The sequence below is a fragment of the Vicia villosa genome, linkage group LG1, assembly GCF_029867415.1.
Source record: "Vicia villosa cultivar HV-30 ecotype Madison, WI linkage group LG1, Vvil1.0, whole genome shotgun sequence".
Lineage (NCBI taxonomy): Eukaryota > Viridiplantae > Streptophyta > Magnoliopsida > Fabales > Fabaceae > Vicia > Vicia villosa.
The window spans coordinates 40,514,905-40,534,711 of record NC_081180.1 but is presented as its reverse complement, the minus strand read 5'-3'; the positions used below and the strand labels follow the sequence as shown (position 1 = coordinate 40,534,711).

Here is a 19,807-nt window from a genome sequence, read left to right as displayed (position 1 = left end):
TTCATTTACCCCTTAATTTTGGCTTGACCCAATAAATAGTTGTGTGAGCCAGAGGATGGAGGGATGTAACCAAGAAGAACCAGTTCGTGAATGGTGGCATTTCAGGGAAGCTTCAAAGACCGATATCATGGGAACCAAGAGAACTAACTCTCGTCCCCTCGTTCGAATTTGAGTACCATTGTGGCAGGGAAAGAAATGAAAGAACAAGGTAACAGAGGCCCTTCAGGTATTCACATCGGTATTGGTAGGTTCTCAGGTATGCCTAACTCGATGGGTGGGGTTGTGAATGGGCCACCATCAAGTAGTTTAAAACACCTATCTTTAAAGTAGTAAATGGTAAGTGAACACCCATGGTTGAGAAGAGACACTCGAAAAGGATAATGGTGGAGACACCGTACTCGATACATATTCTATCATCCTCAATAGGAATGATGGCACCCGAATATAACGATTCTCCCACTTCAAGAAAAGCCTTATCCATGCTACCCTCCTGGGTAAACATAGACAACATGGAGGAATATATGGAACCTTCCCATGAAGATGTTGGGTTCATTTGGTTCCCTTTCACGTTCTTCTTCTATTTTTTTAGCCATATTACGCAAATGTTCTCAAGCACATAAATACAAAATGTCAAAAGGGAAAGAGGTAAAACTCAAGAAATAGGAGAAAAGAAAGGTCTAAAAGAAAATGGATACAATTCTTCCTACACTCAAGTGATTCAGTTCCCAAGAATATTAATAATGATATTCCTGAATAGACGTTTGACTTTCTATGTAGTAGGAGCACGAAGTAAGTGTGTTTGGAAGCCAGGATGAAATTCTCTAAGCCCTCACCTTGCTATTCAAGCACGAGGGCTTGGGGGTAACTGTTCTGGGCCGATCATATCCTATTCGGACCGACCACCCCGAGATAAGCCATGGACAGACCATAACATATCCATTAACTGCACAATCATGTTTCTATAATATTTTCCTTACCACAAGACTACTTTGTACCTTGTTTTAGGAGGTTTACGGCTCAGGCACATCCAATAGTTTTTCGCATTCCACGCCTGTAATATAGCAATGTTGTTATTCTTCCCCCTCTCTATATATAGGGAATGTCGTCATTTCAGAAAACATGTTTCAAACACAATTTGAATACTCTCTACATTTTTTAATACTGAATTGAACGTCGGAGTGATAACCTTACTGATACAGCCCCGCTCCATTGCATCAGAAGATCTATTCTGCCGCAACTTCCACAATTATCTCTATTTTTTATTCCAGAATGAAATATCTTGTATGAATTTATTTAATTTGAGGAATGATGAATTTATATTTTATGATAAAGTATTATTATTATGTAATGGATTTTAAATTTTGAGTATGTGGTATGCACTAATTTTATTTACTTTGAAGTTGTTTAAATATAGGGAGTGTAGCAAAGTTTGTTTGAAAAGTGATGATTTTCTTTTAAAAAAATATCATACTATTCCATTCCATGGTATCATGCTTTTAAACTATTAATTTTACAAACAATTTTTTTTTATGTTTTTCATAAAAAATTGTTTTAAACAGATCAATCGAAGCAAACAAAAATTGAAATAAACTGATTAGTATGATTTTATTCCAAAAATTCCATGGTGTCATGCTTTTAAACTATTAATTTTGCAAGTAATTTTTTTTTTATGTTTTTCATAAAAAGCTGTTTTAGATAGATCAATCGAAGTAAACAAAAATCGAACTAAACTGATTAGTTTGATTTAGTTTTTTTTTTTTAAATGCTTAAGACTAAATCACACCATTGTAGATTTCATCAGTTAAACATTTTTTGGTTCAAAATTCATCCAAGTCGAACCGTTATACCCATAGACAAAACCAATTTTTTAAAAGTTATATCTATAAGGTACAACATTAGTATATATACTCGTAAAAGTATATTATTGTTATCCATTAGTGTAGGATCGGTAGAGCTTAGTCGTTTAACTTACTAGCAAGACCAATAAGGATCTTGTATGAATGATTTGTGTACAAATTATGTGTTGAGGAACAAACTTTTTGATATTTTGAAGATAACAAACTTCTGTCTAAATATAGTTATGATTATGATCTTATTTGTTATTTGATGCGTGCTCTTGAGTGGAATAAATAAGAAAATATGTGTAAAGTTTATCATCAAAGAGAATCATATTTTTAACCCAATGGAAGTCTTGTAATTTTCTTACAGCAGAGTATCAAATAGAGGAGTATCAAGAACCAGGGCAGAGTATCCGATTTTTGAAAAATGACAATTATGTAGTTCTGCTTATCACGTTTTCACTAACAATGAAAAACTGTAAATAATAATGACAGTCTTGTAATTACAAGTACATACTAGGGGGCAACATTGGAAGCATGAAACATGGAGTATCAAGAAGTCTATATATACTTCTTCTCATTTCTCTCCAAATCAGTCCATTCATTCCAAGAAAATCACAAGCAGAACAAAAATCATCAATCATCATCTTCATTAAAATTGTATTCTTAGAATCATCATTTCTAACACTTGTCATAAAATCAAATCCTCACAAATAATCCCTTGTTGAGAAAATATAAATCCAATACTCATCAAATCTCAACCAAACATTCAAAGCAATTCTCAAGTAAAAGAATAACTCTCATATCATTAAAAAAGCATTCTCTTCTAAAATCATTAACTCGGAATAAAAAATCAACATTGAGAGGAATATTTTCTTAAAATCACAACTTCTTAATATTCATTTATTTGTGAAATTTTGAACTCGATACTCAAATCAAATTTCACCACTTCTTTGTATATCATCAAGTTACTTTGAACTTGTATGATACTGTAAGCTTTTTGAAACTTCATAATCAACATTGTAAGCCTAGTGAAGCTAAGAAAATAACATGGTGTTGTAAGAAAATATCAAACAAGATATTAAACATCAATTGGAAAATCTCACGAACTATGAAGACTGGAGTAGCCAAATTTGGTGAACCAGAATAAATCTCTGTGTGATATTCCTTAAAACTCTTCTCTTCAAAGTTTATTCATTTATACACAATTTACACACACACACACTACAACTTTTATATTATACTATCAATTCTATTTACAGTTTATTCTGATAAAGTATGTTTCAAGAATTAAAAGCAAAATTTTGTAGAGGTCACTATTTAACCCCTCCCTTCTAGTGACATTTCTATCTACTTCATTGTGTCTTTCACATTCCTCTATGGCTACATTCTTAATATAGTGATCTTGGTCTGCTCCTTATTCAAAGCCCATAAAGATCATTTAAGAGGATTTTCCCCTTTTAATGGGTCTTGATGGTTCCTGACAATAATTCTAAAATATTAGATTCTCAACCATGATATCCCTAATAAACACATTGTTCTCCACTTCTTATTTTGAATAATCCCTCTGCATTGGTTCTGGGTCAACCAAATTGATTTAAATCGTAGGTTTATCTAACTCAACCCTGCTCTGTTGATCGAATTTAGGAGATCGAGTCGAGTTATGTTGAGTTTGAGCTAAGACCCGACCCGACATACCAAATATGTACATAGTATCTCAAGCACGAGGCCTATAAAGAGAAGATGCTTTGAGTGTGAGACCAGATGCCCCAAGTGATCGACCAGATTATACATAACCCTTCAAGCATGAGGCATGTAAGGGCGAGATGTTTTAAGTGAGAGACAGAATCTCCAAGTGAGAGACCAAATTATTACAACCCCTCAAGCATGAGGTCTATAAGGGTGAGATGCTTTGAGTGAGAGAACCACAAGGCAGAGTAGGCTTGTTGAGGGGCATATCTTTCAACCGTGTCAAAAGATACTTTGAGCTCGACTTATCTTTAAGGAGTGCTTTTGTCGTATGACTTAGTCCCCCCTTTCTCTCAATCTCAAATATGCCTATAGGTACATAACCCCCAAAACATGAGGCATGTAGGACCAGTATTTTAGTTGAAAGTCTGTGACAATACAAAGTTATCGTGGATGGCCGATTGATAAAAGAGGTTGATCTTGAAAATTGCATGGCACAATAAACCGAAGATACAGATGCCAAGTTCTTGTTATAACTTTACAATTTTAATTGTTGTGAGCATGTCCAGTGATTTTTCTGATGAAGTTTCTAGCAGGTGCAAAGACATCTCATAAGGTCTAACATTATGCTTTCGCAGGATTTCCTCGTAGGTACAATGAGAGCCCGAAAGATTCTTCCATATAGCTCCCATAAATCTTTAGTAAGCGCAATGAGACCCCAATGAGTCCCTGTTTGGCTCTCTTTTTAGAGTTTTAGTTTGTGCAAGGAGAGTCTGATAGGTTCATGTTTGATTCTTTTTAAAGAGTCTTGGATGTATGCAAGGAGAGCCTAGTGGATTCTTGATTAGTGCTCTTTTAAGAGTCTTAGATGTATGTTAGCAAAGCCTGATGGATTTTCTGCTTAACTCTCTTTTAAGAGTCCTAGTTTGTTCAAAGAGAGTCCAACAAATTTCTACTTAGTGTTCTTTTAAAAGTTTCATATGTATGCAAGATGAGCTCCATAGATTCCTGTTTGGTGGTCTTTTAAGAGTTATAAATATATGTACAAAAAGACTTCCTAGGTGAACGGGTTTAGATGGTCGGAATAGGTTATGTTGAGTACAAGCTAAAACCCGACCCGACTTACCAGATACAGACAATATACATGCTTAATTCTTTAACTTTTTCTAAGTTAGGATGTAAAAAAGCAAAAATAATTGCAATCCTTTATTTGATAAAATTTGAAGAGTAATAAATCAATCGGAGCGATATATGATGTGAGTTGCCTAATTTAACATAACCGATGAAGATTATTTTAACTGCTTTCCCAAAAAAAAGGATTACTTCAACTGAACTGGAACACATTGAATGTTTTCGAATTCCGACAATCCATGTCCCTCCTAGATATTTTGGGATATTTTCATTGAAGAGACGAGTGGCTCCACTCCATAGAATGTATGAATAAGATCTCTTCAACTTCAAGTGACGTGGCCACATATCTATCATTAACAAAATATCCACACCACCCCCCAACAGCCACACCCACTCAACTAAATATCTATTTCTCTTTCTTTCTTTTTCCACTTTTTCTCTCTGTCTTTCCACGTCATTTCCCTCTCGCTATCTTGCGCCTCCATCTTTTCCTACTTTCTTCCCTTTTCAGCGTATGTTAGTCTCACCATCATCCTTTCCAGTTTTTTCAATCCTCAAACTCCATTTTCATTTCCAGTTTTCTAACTATTAGCTCACCACAATTTTTTTTTTTATAAATATTTTTCACGATGATGATGATGATAGCTTTTGAAGCTTATACATCTAGTTAATTAGGGTTTTGGTGAAAATTTTGATTTTGATGGAGGTTAGGTTGTTTTAGTGTTATTGGGTTGTGTGTAGTTTAGGAGAAAGGGTTTGAGATGGAGACTGAGGAACAGGAACTTATTGATTTGAACAGCAACGAGAGTAATTGTGGTGGGAATAATAGCAAGAGTGGTGATGGGTTCATTGATAGGAGTAAAGTTAGGATTTTGCTTTGTGATAACGATTCCAAGAGTTCTGAAGAGGTTTTTACTCTTCTTTTGAATTGCTCTTATCAAGGTATGAAATTATGAAGATTTTCCCTTCTATTTTTGGCAAGCTTTTTCTGTGAATTTTGGTCTGATAGGAATAACTTGTAACACTTGATCAATCTTTGTTTGCTTATGTCTTATGATATAAAGATTTAATTATACTTTGCTTTTTTATAAAGATGAAGTTTGACCTTGGATTTTTTAGATTCATTAGAGTATAGACTTAGCTGGTTTGGACATGTAGATTTTGTGGTAAGGAGAGTAGATCAGATGGAGAGAAGTCAAACAACTAGAGAAAGAGGAAGACCTAGAAAGACTATAAGAGAAGTTATTAAGAAAGCTCTAGAGATTAATGATTTGGATAGAAGCATAGTTCTGGATAGAACATTATGACCAAAGTTGATCCATATATCCGATCTCACATATTGGGATAAGGCTCGGTTGTTGTTGTTCTAGAGTATAGCTCTTGTTAGATGGCAAAGACATGACAGGATATTGTTATTTTGTATGTAAAATTTAAATTTCATCTAGCTAAATTGATGTAGTCTTGTTATAGAGATATAGTTTGGTTCAATTGACTTATGTAGTATATGATCACTTATTAGATCGTTTGAGAGTGCTTATGGAAACTACTGATGACATGTTCTTAAGTTGTTTTTGTTTTGTTTCTATAAGCTCTTTAGGATATATCTTATGAAAACAACTTATAGTTTATATGGGCTTTATGTTTATCTTTTGTTATACGAATAGATTAATAGATTATGCATAAGTTTTTTTATGATAGTCACTTAATTAAGTTGTTTATCTATAGATGGCATTGTTTACTTAATTTCATTCATTTTTGAAACTCAAATTGTATTTTGTGTCCAAGTATTGTTTACTTAATTTCAACTTCCATGAATGAAAATACATTTTCATGTAAATGTAATGATTTCATTAAGTGCTTCCTTTCCCTGGTGTGGATAGAACCATCTGATTTAATGCTTCTGCAATTCCTCAAATATTCTGTAAGATATATAAACTATGGATTTGTTATGCTAGTCACGTCTGTAAAATCGGCAAGGCAAGTGATTGATGCATTGAATGCGGAGGGGCAATATATAGACATCATACTAGCTGAAGTCGACCTTCCAATAAAAAAAGGCATGAAGATGTTAAAGTACATAGCACGGGATAAAGAATTGCGCCGAATCCCTATTATAAGTAAGTTTTGGTTCTTTATTTTCATAAGAAGCCTGTAATGTAAGACTAATAAGTATATTATGTTTCTTGTCGATGTTATTTTATTATTTTGGTTTAGTGATGTCTGCACAAGATGAGGTACCAATTGTTGTAAAGTGCTTGAGGCTTGGAGCAGCAGACTATCTAGTAAAGCCTTTACGTACTAATGAGCTATTAAATTTATGGACGCACATGTGGAGAAGGAGACGCATGGTATGTATGTATTTCCCTAGTTTGTATCTATCAGTGTTGGTCACTTTCTTCCTATTTTTGCTTTTGCATCTGTTCTTGAACTTTACCCGTGGATTTGACACATATACTATCATGAATGTAAAATATACAATCTTCAATTATTGCTTCAGATTAAGATTTTATACATAAAATTATAATATACTTAAAATGATATATAAAATGTTTTGAAAGTTTCTTGGAATCAATTCATTAGCCACTTTTTGGAATTTCTGGTTGTGCTTCTTACAAGTTGAAACTAATAGCTTTTTGATAGCTCAAAACTCAATCAAAACTGTTTGGTAAATCTTTTATCGGGAGCCTCAATGTTAACAATATTAGTAAATCAGTTGTTGGCTACACTGTTAGGTTTAGTTAAATTAAATCAAAATTCAGTTGAAGTGTTACTGAAAGTATAGACTTTACAATCATTGCATCTAACAGACATTGATTGTAGTTTTACTTATTATGAAAAGTTGTTACATGGCTTCTACAAATGTAAAGAACATGGTAAATAGGAGGAATCCATCCATATTGAATTAAAAGCATATTTCATACATAAACACAATTTCACACATACTAACCATAAATGAAATATAGATTGTTGGGGTAGTTTCTTTCCTTTACTCTAGTTTAATTATTTACTGTGCACATACTATTGCATTTCTCCATATTGTGGCTTTTCCGGTCTGAATTTTTGTGAACATTTCCTTATCCTATCCTTTCTTGTCTTCCTGTACATTTTGGTGTTATAGCTTGCCTCTTTTATTCTTATGTTACATGTGCATTAGATGTATCTCTGTCGCACATCTGCAAAACATTTTTCTTTAAACTTCCAATGTGTAGCTCATATATTGTAAAATGGATATTGAATTGGGTTTTTTTAATATCTATTCTAACAGCTTGGACTTATAGAGAACAACATCGTGAATTATGATTTTGATATGGTAGCATCAGACCCAAGTGATGCCAATACAAATAGCACCACCTTGTTCTCTGATGACACAGATGACAGGTCCAAAAGAAACACCAATCCAGAGCCTGGAATTTCAATCCAACAAGAACACGAGGTGAGTGTTAGAAAAACAGTACCTGTTAAGTAATAAAAAATTGAAAGCAATAGGTTCAACATGATAAAAAATAAATGAGGTTGTGTACCGTGGGGTGCCTTGAAATTAAATTAATTATATGAAGATTTTGTGGTGTTTTTAAATGAAGTTAAAGCTTGCTCTGCAAATTATTTTATCTTTCATTAGACTTTGAGATTGGCATGGTTCATACTTTCATTTATTTGCTTTCCAAATAGAGATAGTAATTATGATTGTACGATCGACATTGTGCCTTATAACTCATGTTGTCATATACTTCTCCAGGATAGCGTTGCCACCGATGCTGCTGTTATTGAGGAACTCCCATATGCTAATCTATCAGAATATCAGCCTGATGTACCTGGAATTAGTGACCGAAGAACAGGTATGCTTGAAGTATACAATATGAAAAATTATAAGTAACTTTGGTTTTTTCAATCCTTCCTCGCCTTCTGTTAGCCAATTTGGCTCTGTTATATCTTTTCTTCAATTTCAAGAAAATTAAATAAGTATGTCTTTCATGCTTTGGTGTTACTTATTGTACAGGTTCTTCAGGACAGCATCCGCCATGCAACAAAGTTACGAATGGTGGCTTTGATGGTAGTTTGCACATCTTATTTTTTCTTATACGACTTCATTTTTATAATTATGAAAGGAATTTCAGTCTAGAAGGGGTATTTGAGTTCCTTAAGTTGAATACGGTTTTACTGATGTGAAAACCCATTTTCTTTTTCATTATATTGTCTCTGATTGTACAATGATTTTGTTGGACATTTTTCACCAGGTCCAAAGAAGAGTGAACTAAGAATTGGAGAGTCATCGGCCTTTTTCACTTATGTCAAAGCAACCGCAACAAAGAGCAACTTTGAAGAGATTGTGCATGTCGAAGATAATAGTACTTCACAAGGGGTGGAAGATATGAATCAAGCGTATTCTCAACAAGGGGGTAACGACCTTCAAAGACATGAAATTGGAGAAATGATTGAAAGCTGTTCACAAGATGACTTACCCAGAAGCAATAGTATACCTGATTCTTTCTCTATCGAGAGGTCGTGCACCCCACCTGTATCAATGGAGGTTTCACAACAAAATAACCATTACAACGAAGAACATCCACAGGGGGTAATTCATCCAAGAAGTGGAAGTTATGGTTCTGAGCTCAACCCACCGGGCATGCCTGCCCAACACGCTTATCAGTATTATATACCAGGAGTTGTTAATCATGTTATGATGCCATCATCGGCACAACCGTATCAAAATAATATCCAGGATCGTCAAAATCATGCTGGTTCATCTATGATTGCCCAGTACAGTCATCTTCCCCAATGTCCACCTCATGCAACTGGGATGACACCCTACCCGTATTTTCCAATGAGTATTTGTTTACAAACTGGTCAGGTTTCTACTATTCATTCATGGCCGTCATTAGGAAGTTCAACTTCATGTGAAGCAAAGTTGAGCAAAGTTGATAGGAGAGAAGCAGCATTGATGAAGTTTAGACAGAAAAGAAAAGAGCGCTGCTTTGAGAAGAAAATCAGGTATGTCAATCGGAAACAACTTGCAGAAAGGCGGCCTCGTGTTAGGGGACAGTTTGTCAGAAAGTTGAATGGTATTAATGTGGATCTAAATGGACAACCTGCTTCCACCGACTATGATAATGATGACGAGGAAGAGGATGAAGAAAACAATGGCGCGAGAGATTCCTCTCCTAAGGATGCTTGAAAAGATCAATTTGCTTATTTGGCCCAAGATGCATTCGCAATGAATTCCTCCCTGCACAAAGATGTCCTGTTCAGAATTTGCCTCTGCTCCTAAATTTGATGAAATTTCTATGTGTTGGCATTAGTTGACGAGCGTGTGCTATATTGATTCGAACTTCAGGGATGCTGATTTTATTCCAGTATGCACCCTCATCCCGTGGAGTTCAAACAGACTCTTGCTTGGTCTCTTTTGAATATCTCTCTTTTCAAATGATTCATCTTGCTGAGCTCTTGCAGAAGATGAAGCTCCGGTTGATTAAGTCCAATGCATTTAAATGTATTAAACTTATGTTTAATTGAACTATTTGGAGCAGGCCGTGGTTGCTCATATTAGTTATTAAAAAAATGTCAAAAACGAGTTTTTTGTCTAACAAAATTCATGACCAGCCAAAGTATGTATTCACCCTCCATTATTTTCTATCTAGAATGTTTCATTACTCTTGAAAGTTTCAGGGGACTCTTTAGCTAAGCAATAAAAGAAACAGAGTTAATGAAGGTATTAATGCAGGGATTTGGATCCTATCTTGTTTTGTCCGGTATGTTAATATCAGGATTTAGTTTGCCCCTTAATTTGAAAAAGATTCATATTAATCCCTATATTAATCCCTTAATTCATTAAATGTATTATGTTAGTCATTTTCATTCAATTAGAGTCAAATTTAGTGATTAATTATTGAGTTTTTTTTTGTCGATATTTAGACAAAAAGGATTAATATAATACGTTTTGAAGAGTTTAATGATTAATATTAATCTTTTTTAAATTAAGAGACCAAGGAAAAAGGATATTAAGCTTAAATTTAAGCTAGTGCTTACTATGTTTACAATGGGAACTCCATAGAGTGCATTGAAGAGTTTTTTATTTTAACTGTAGGAACACAATTTGTGTGCTTGAACGATGAGATAGTAAACAACATGGCATTCATATTATCACTTTCTAGGTTGAAATGACTTTACATGTGAAAAGTGTAAGAACAAGGTTGATTATGCATTTAGTATTAAGTTTTGATGATAACTTTACATGTTATTTTAAAGAACAATTGTATACACTAATGATTTTCTTTCTAATGTGTGGCTTTTTCTTGCAGGTTCTGACTCTGGTAAGAAGGCGTGTGACGTCAGCAATTTCTGAAATCAACACTCTGAAAGAATACTAGTGTTGTGTTACAATAGAAGTCAAGATTCTAGAATGCTACTTATGCAACAGTTCTAAGAAACGGTAGTACAAGAGCTTTTGATAATAACTTTGTAAAGAAGCTTTGGAGGTCTTCTAAAGCTTTACTTCTGTGTCCCATGTTCTAAAGATGCTGAAAACGAGGTTCTGCTGAGCAAGTTTTAAAAATCTGAAGACATCGCTTCTGAAGACAAAGTGTTGAAGACTCTGAAGACAATGTTCTGTTGAACAGGTTCTGAAGTCTCAAAGACTTATGTTCTGAAGACACAAGTTCTGATCATCTACAACATGCTTCATTCAACATACAATCAGAAGCCTCAGAATATTTAAAAGATCAAGGACGGCTTGTGTGTGATGATGAGTATAAAAGTACTAACGTAAACTGTTACCTCTACTCTTATAAGGTGCCGTAAGGACAGTTCAATCTGTACTTGTTTTATACCATTCCCACCATAACAGTTGGAAACTTTACAACTGTACTTTGCATTTTCTATTATACCCTCCAACGGATCTATCATTCTCTATAGAGGAAGTCATTGGAAGAATTGAAATCAACGAATCAGTTCTACAAAACTATACCAAAGCACTACACAAACTTTGTTGCAAAAATCTTTGTATAGTTTTGTATTTTAGCAAGGAGTTTTTGTTCGAATCTTGCTTATCAACACTTGTGTTGATGTACTTAAACATTGTGTAATCTGTTTATTAGAAGCATCTTTGTAATACACACTTGTAATTAACTTGGTTGATTGTTTCCTTGGGGGATTAAGTGCTAGTCAGAAGCCTCAAGAAGACTACAGTTGCGGTCATAGAGGTTTCACGATAAGGATCAACTGAATTTGTTGGGGTTGTCAGCAAGGTTGATCATGAGCATATTATGGTTGTTTTCTTGAGAGACTAAGTGTTAGTCAGGAGTCTCAAGAAGACATTGACTGCGGTCAATGTGGTTGTCTGTAATCAGTTTGACTATAGTTAATTAAATTCTTATTGAGAAGGCGAAATTACCCTGATGGATGGAGTGGAGTAACTTCGTTACAGTGAACCAGAATAAAAATAGTTGAGTTCATATATTTTTATTTATTAGTTAACCTTGTGTTTTGAGTTGCAAAAAGATTATATTTGATGCAATTCAATTTAAATCCTCTTTTCTTGTGTTTCTCGTAGCTTCAAAATAGAACTTTAGTGTATGAAAGATACACTAATATGTTCTTATCCAAGTATGATGCCCTAGTAGACAACATACAGTAATATTTTGTTATCCAAGTATGCCCTAATAGCATTAAGATGGGATGCAGGTTAAATGAAACAACTTTATGCACCCTACATTTTAAAAAGAAAAATTCCTCAGAAGTGTATTTTTGAACAAGAGAATTTTTTCTTCTAAAGTAGACATCCAATAGGTACAAAATGTTGTTTTTTTCTTCAGACGTGTGCATTCAAAATGATTTCAGGATGAGAACAATTCCTCCCATGTTAAATTCCAAATCCTTCCTTAGTCCTAAAAAAAATCCAAAGGGTAGAAATCATGATTTATTAAATTTAAGTGGGACCTATTAAAAATTTATTAAATTTAAGTGGGATCTATTAAAAATTTAAAATTTAAGTTTATTTTAAGGTTTGAATATGATTTATTTGAAGTTGGCCTATTAGTCGACATATGTTTATAACAACTAAGCATGATATCACATTTATAAGAATGTAATTATAAATGTCATTTTATAATAATTATATTTTATAATAATTATATGAGAAAAGGGATGGTAAAGTGTCAACCGTTAACAACCATGTATCATGTCAAGTGAGACTGTAAAATTTAAAATATTTATATGATTTGACACTTTGAATTATTCTAATTGAATAAATGTGTAATAATTATTTATACTTACAGTGCACCATTAAACTCTAATTATATTATATTAAAATTTATTTAAGAATGTGATTGATTGTTATATTCTCCAATTCAATTTTATATTAATTACTAAAAGCCATTCATTTAAAAGTGAACTTTTCAATCCACATCATGGATCTCTTAGCCATCATGCAAAATTTCAATTTTGCCCACAGCTTCCGTAGATGCACTTTCGATTTTGAAAAAAAAGTTTCATTTCGTAGATACATCTACCGAATGTAGTTCCGTAGGTGCATATTCATTTAAGAATGTGATTGATTGTTATATTCTCCAATTCAATTTTATATTAATTACTAAAAGCCATTCATTTAAAAGTGATTTTTTCAATCCACCTCATGGATAGCCATCATGCAAAATTTCAATTTTGCCCCCAGCTTCCGTAGATGCACTTCCGGAAGCACTCTGATTTTGAAAAAAAAAGTTTCATTTCGTAGATGCATCTACCGAATGTAGTTCCGTAGGTGCATATACGGAACAGTCTACTAAATTTTAAAATTATGTTTATTTCACTCCAAAACTCAATTTTGGTTACAATAATATTTTAAAATACAAATGTAAAACTAAAGAAACACATTTTAAATACAATAGTAGGTAAATAAAAAAATACATCGTTTAAATAATGTCGGTCATAATGTCGAATACATCATCAAAATAACATAAGCAACATACATACATCATCAAAGAAAATACAAACATAAAAATAGACCACATGCATCACTACTGTGTGTGCCGGACATCAACAAATGCTCTCCATCACGGCCTCCGCCTCCGCCTCTGCGTCCACCACGGCCTATCCTGGCTCTGCCTCTAGCGTCAAGTGCCCCACTAGTCCTAACCCAGTTTCTACGGTATAAAAATGCCTCCAGTGTCAGTCTAATCATAGTATCCACCACACGCCTCTGCGCTGACCCCTTAGGGAATAAACCATCTGCAATGGCTCTCAGTCCTGTGTCAGCTATCTCACGACACCAAGGAAGGAGATCGTGAGTGTGGTCCATCCCATCCTGATGAGCCTGCAAAATCTCCTCGTGGGCTGGTCTGGGCGGATCTCCAAGTGCAGCGGGTATCATGTACGAGTGTGACACCCTGTAGTATCAGATGATGTACCCCTCAACGCAACTCCAATCGCTTTCCGATCTCATCGCCCGAGCCTCCTCAGGAACCATGTGATGCTCCCTGTCTGCAAAGACCTCATCTAACTGCCGACGGGTCATGGTGATAGGAGCAGAGACTATAGGATTGCAAGGTATCGTCTGTGCATAGCCAAACTGACGTATGACGCGCTCCGGAAGATACCGTACAATGATGGTCGAGTTGGCGGCCAACCATCCAGAATAAAGTGATATCTCATCAAAGGGAACTGTCTCCCGGTACTCAGCGTAGCAGTCGTAATGTACGTCCTCGGCAGCCATCCGATCGAGTCCGCGCCTGTGAGGATCCGGCTCCTAGTTCCTCTGCGGGGGCTGAATGCACTGGCCCGCGGCATGAGCTCAATGTAGGTAGGCACCTCTCCCCAGCCAATAATGTCTGGGAAGTATTGTAGTATCCAAGCCTGAAAAAAATACGGTTATTTTAATTTACTATCACAAATATATAATAAGTAAAAGAGGATAAGATTGTTACCACTAAAAGGGTACATCTGCCTGCCACCGTCCTTGCCTTCCACAGGCATTCCTCTCCCAGTCTGTAGTAATTGTACGCCACTACAACCGCTCCCCAGTTGTACTCATGGATACAGGCTGTATCCGATAAGTACCTCAGGTAGACGACGTTTGTGTACGTCGAGCTCGTGTCCATAAAGAGCTGAGTGCCTATCAAATATAGGAAGTAACATCTCAACGTCCGCTCTCTGTGTATATCAGCCGCCACCTTGTCGCCAGCAGCCTGATTTGTCGCAAGAAGCTCTGTGTCATATAACCTCTGCAAGGTGCGAAACCTCACATGCGCCCCGCGGGTCCTCTTTACCTCATCAAGTGCATCATCCGGATCGCACCCCAGCTCAGCAATCAGCATCTCCATCGCTTCCTCCTTCGTCAGCCTACCGTGACCAAGGAGGTCACCCCTGATAGGTAGATGTAGGAGGCATGCCACATCATCTAGAGTGATGGTAATCTCGTTGTGAGGAAGATGAAATGAGGAAGTCTCCGAATGCCATCTCTCGGCAAATGCCATCAACATCTCATTATGTATCGTCATGTAGCCCACCTGACAGAGATTCCTCAGGCCAGAAGCTGATAGTACATCCTGGAACTACGACTTGTTAGGCTGCGCAAGACCCGCAATCTTCCGACCGTGGTTGTAGAACCTCTGTGGATCCCTATCCTAAATTTTTTTTAAAAATAAACACAATGCATAATAATAAAATTCATAAATCGAAGAAAAAAAGTAATTAACAAAGAAAATTTACCTCTTCATCCCATATACGCCTAGCTGCATGATCGGCATACCCTGTCAAAAGGGATGCGTCTATAGGACCCCAAGGGTACCAGATAGGCTCTGGCACCGACTCATCCTCGTGTCTCGCCGAAAGTGGCACAACAGATCCTGTATCGCCCGTCACTGGAACATGAGTAGAAGTAGAAGAAGTACCACGACGTTTGCAGCGGGGGGTGGCATCAGTGAGGGACCCTCAACATCATCCCGGGACCTCCGCGAAGTAGTAGTAGACGAGGAAGGCCCCTCAGCTGGGATAGATGGAGAAGGCCCGACTGGAACGTGTGTCTCAACTGGAACAGGCGTAGAGACCCCCTCTACTAGGACATATGTAGAAGGCCCGGCTAGAGAGGGTGTATCAAGTGGAACGGAAGCTCCATCAGTCATTTGAGATACTACACGTGCCCGTTCACGCCGCACGGATGCGTGCTGTGTAGTCCTCCCATGTATATCTTTATTAGGACTGTGAGTCATAATGTATGCATTGTGATAGCACATACTTAGTTAATACATAAACAATGATTTATAAATAACAAGAAATAAGAAAAAAATCCTCTTTCTGTAGGTGCATCTACGGAAGCACTTTAACTTCAAAATGTATGGTGCTTCCGTAGATGCACCTACGAAAGCACCTCAGTTTCAAAAATGTAAGGTGCTTCTGTAGATGCACCTACGAAATGCCCTAACGTTCATCTCTTCCGTATGTGCATCTATGGAAGCCCCTGAAGCTCAGAAAAGCAACAATGGCGTAACTGCACTGTTCAGTCACCCAAAAACCCCATTTGTTTTGGTTGATCATCCAAAATAAACCACAAACAGAACCTAAATTGTCTCTAAGCAATATCTCTAATCCTATCCAATCATTTATACACCTAAATATCATATTGTAATTCGATTTCAAAATACTCTAAAATAAGTCAAAATGTCGAAAACTTACCGATTAAATAACGATTTGAACTTTATGGAATGTCTTGATGCTTGATGATGACAATGTACGCTGAGTGTTTGAGAGTTTGAGAGTGTTTGAGATTGTTTGGGGTTGAGAGAGTTTGAGAGTGTTTGAGAGTTGAGAGTTTGAAATGAAGAGAATGAGGGAGGTGAAATGTCTGGCGCAAGTTATAACGTCAAACCTTTCCGTAGATGCATCTACGGAAGAGTTCCGTTTGTACATCTACAAAACAAAGCAACGTTAAACAAAAAAAAAATGCTACCGAAAGTACATCTACGAAAGCACGAGGGCAGTTTGATCAATTCGGTAGTGCTTAAGAAGGTCATGGAGTGGAATGAGAAATCATCATTCAAAATAACATAAAAATAATAAATTGACAGCAAAAAGAAGATAAAGTTGATAAATTATTATTTAAAGTTTAAAAAAATTAAAAATGGAAAATTATGAGAGATGTCAAAAATCCAAACACGGTTAATAATGTAAATTGGTTAAATTTAAGATATATTTAGGGAGAGAGGAAGTAGCCATTACTACTTCATCTGCCATATCACTAGTATCTCCAACAATTCTCATCCAAGACTGTTCGGGCTATTCAACGTTTGGAGTTACAAGTAATGCAGATAACATGTTTGATGAATTTCTCTAAAAGACTGCTTAGATTTTCTTATGGTTTAATCAAACTTTTGCTCTTTTAGCTGAGACTTTTGTTAAACAAAGAAAAGTAGATGAAGCATTGAGCATTTTCAACAAGTATAACTTTACGATGTGTTGTTGATTTTTGGGGTTGGATGTTGACTAGTGGCTGTGTTCCTGCAAGCGGGAAACGAGTTATTCAAGAGCGCATCTTCTCGCTACTTCAAAGCTGCAACAGCGAAACAAACATCGCTCAAATTCATAGCCAAGTAGTTCTTAATGGCCTCTCTCACAAGAATAACATCATCACCAAGCTTCTTTCATTCTACACTGCCTCTGGTAAACTTCAACATGCCCACAAGCTTTTCAATCAAATTGATAACCCAAACATTACCGTCTGGAACCACATGATTAGAGGCTATGCCAGCAGCCATACGCCTTGGAAATCGGTTCAATATTACAATCAAATGGTGTCAACTGAGTTTGAACCTGATGGGTTCACATACTCGTTTCTCTTGAGTGCTTGTGTTCGGGGTGAGTTGGTAAAAGAAGGGGAACAGGTGCATGCGACTGTTCTGGCGAAAGGGTATTGCTCGGATGTGTTTGTGAACACTAATTTGATCAATTTTTATGCGAATCAAGGTGGCGTTGAGCAAGCACGCCGGGTGTTTGATGATATGACTCAAAGAAGTGTTGTTAGCTGGAATTCTATACTTGCTGGGTATGTTAGATGCTGTGATTTTGATGCTGCGAGAGTTTTTTTTGATAAAATGCCACAGAAAAATGTTGTGTCTTGGACGACCATGATTGCTGGGTGTGCGCAGAATGGACAATGTAAACAGGCTTTGTTGTTATTTGATCAGATGAGGAGAGCACGTGTGGAATTGGATCAGGTGGCGCTGGTGGCAGCGTTATCAGCATGTGCTGAATTAGGGGATCTGAAGTTAGGAAGATGGGTCCATTGGTATGTTAAAAAGAGGCAAAAAGAACCTTCTGTCCGCTTGAACAATGCACTCATGCACATGTATGCTAGTTGTGGAATCATTGATGAAGCTTATCAAATGTTTACCAAGATGTCTCGGAAAACCAGAGTGTCTTGGACTATTATCATCATGGCTTTTGCAAAACAAGGTCTTGGGAAGGAAGCGCTTGATCTGTTTAAAGATATGCTTAGTGATGGTGTGGAGAACAGTGGGGTAAGACCTGATGGAACAACATTCATTGGAGTTCTTTGTGCTTGCAGTCATGCAGGGTTTGTAGAGGAAGGGCGCAGAATATTTGATTCGATGATACATACTTGGCAAATCAGCCCGAGGATTGAACACTACGGATGCATGGTTGATCTCTTGAGTCGTGCAGGTTGCTTAGATGAAGCATATGAACTTATTGAAACTATGCCTTTTAAGCCTAATGATGCAATTTGGGGTGCCCTTCTTGGTGGTTGTCGAATACACAAGAATTCAAACCTAGCATCACGAATTGCAAACAGGTTAGTTGCTGAGCTCGACAACAATGATCAAGCTGCTGGCTATCTTGTGCTCTTATCGAATATATATGCTTTTGCCGAAAGGTGGAAGGATGTCGTTGCGGTGAGACAGAAAATGATTGAGATGGGCGTGAAAAAACCTCCGGGTCAAAGTTGGATCCAAATTTATGGGGTTGTTCATAATTTTGTGGTGGGTGATATGACTCATAAGCATTCATCTTTAATCTATGAAACCCTTTGCGAGATTACTGAGCAAGCCCGTGTGGAAGGCTATAAACCAGACATAACAGAAGTTCTATTGGATATTGAGGGATAGTAAATATAGGAAGAAAACAATTTTTGCTTCTTGAATTTTGGTTTTACAATTATTTTTGCTTCTTGAATTTTGGTTTTACAATTATTTTTGCTTGTGCTTTATCAGAACGCCAAGTGCTCATTTTGTGGTTTTTCAAGCATCTGGTGGTGATTGATTTTAGAACATGAAAAATCAGAAGGAATCTCATATTGAGTTAAAAGCAGATTTCATATACAAACACAACTTCACATCTACTAACAGGAAATGATATATAGAATGTTAGGGGTAGCCTCTCCACTTTAGTTTAAGACTTAGCATATTATTATCTAACTGATATCAGAGATGACATTTTACATTATAATTCTTGTTGTATATTTCTTCAGGCAAGTATTGTCACTATTGGTGCTGTTATTGAGGAGCTTCCATATGCTCATGTATCATAGTAACAACTTGATGTACAAGGAATTAGTTGCCGAGGCGACAAACAGACCCGGTCTTCCTTTTCCTTTGAAGTATACGATGCAGCGCCTAGCTAGTCATTTCATGTTGTTGTATGGGACAACTTGCTTAATAGATAATATGACACATTATTATTAAAATAACATGAAAACATTAACAACAAAAAAAACTAACTCAATTGACAATTTGTTCCCTTAGTCTAGGTGGAATGTGTACCTTTGATTAATTTTTTTTATAGTTCATTTTGAATATTGCAGTTTAAAAACAAAACTAAGCAGCCTATATATATATTGTTGTTATAAAACTAACTAAAATAATAAAGATCAAAGAGAGGTAGAGAAGAGAAAAGCAATATTATATCATCTTATTTCAAGTGTATTTTACATTGTAATATGGGTCTCTATTTATAGGACTCAAGGGAGATAGAAAATCACACATATTAAACACATATTAAGTATGGAATAGGAAGATGAAAAACTAGGAGATGGATGGACATCCACTAACATAAATATTCATAACACTCCCCCTTGGATGTCCATTGAGGATATGCCTCGTTAAAACCTTACTAGAAAAAACCCAGTGGAAAAAATTCTAGTGAAGGAA

General features: G+C 36.1%; 2 protein-coding genes across 2 annotated transcripts; both read left to right on the top strand.

Annotated features, from left to right (window-relative positions):
• The first annotated feature begins 5,085 nt into the window (after window positions 1-5,085).
• On the top strand, window positions 5,086-10,362 carry LOC131635085 (two-component response regulator-like APRR1). Its single transcript, XM_058905686.1, has 7 exons — window positions 5,086-5,600; window positions 6,614-6,775; window positions 6,873-7,006; window positions 7,924-8,091; window positions 8,395-8,494; window positions 8,656-8,709; window positions 8,894-10,362. Exons 1-7 carry the CDS (start codon window positions 5,420-5,422, stop codon window positions 9,829-9,831), a joined length of 1,737 nt encoding a protein of 578 aa, XP_058761669.1. The 5' UTR covers window positions 5,086-5,419; the 3' UTR covers window positions 9,832-10,362.
• Window positions 10,363-16,826: 6,464 nt separating this feature from the next.
• Window positions 16,827-19,393, top strand: LOC131604760 (pentatricopeptide repeat-containing protein At5g66520-like). Its single transcript, XM_058877184.1, has one exon. It carries the CDS (start codon window positions 17,120-17,122, stop codon window positions 18,764-18,766), a length of 1,647 nt encoding a protein of 548 aa, XP_058733167.1. The 5' UTR covers window positions 16,827-17,119; the 3' UTR covers window positions 18,767-19,393.
• Window positions 19,394-19,807: the final 414 nt, after the last annotated feature.

What these genes read in the sequence shown, in the direction of transcription:
- LOC131635085 (XM_058905686.1), top strand. Translation starts at nt 5,420, where the DNA reads ATGGAGACTGAGGAACAGGAACTTATTGATTTGAACAGCAACGAGAGT. An exon ending in TTTGAATTGCTCTTATCAAG is followed by an intron (nt 5,601 to 6,613) that starts GTATGAAATTAT and finishes TTGTTATGCTAG; the next exon opens with TCACGTCTGTAAAATCGGCA. An exon ending in AATTAGTGACCGAAGAACAG is followed by an intron (nt 8,495 to 8,655) that starts GTATGCTTGAAG and finishes CTTATTGTACAG; the next exon opens with GTTCTTCAGGACAGCATCCG.
- LOC131604760 (XM_058877184.1), top strand. Translation starts at nt 17,120, where the DNA reads ATGTTGACTAGTGGCTGTGTTCCTGCAAGCGGGAAACGAGTTATTCAA.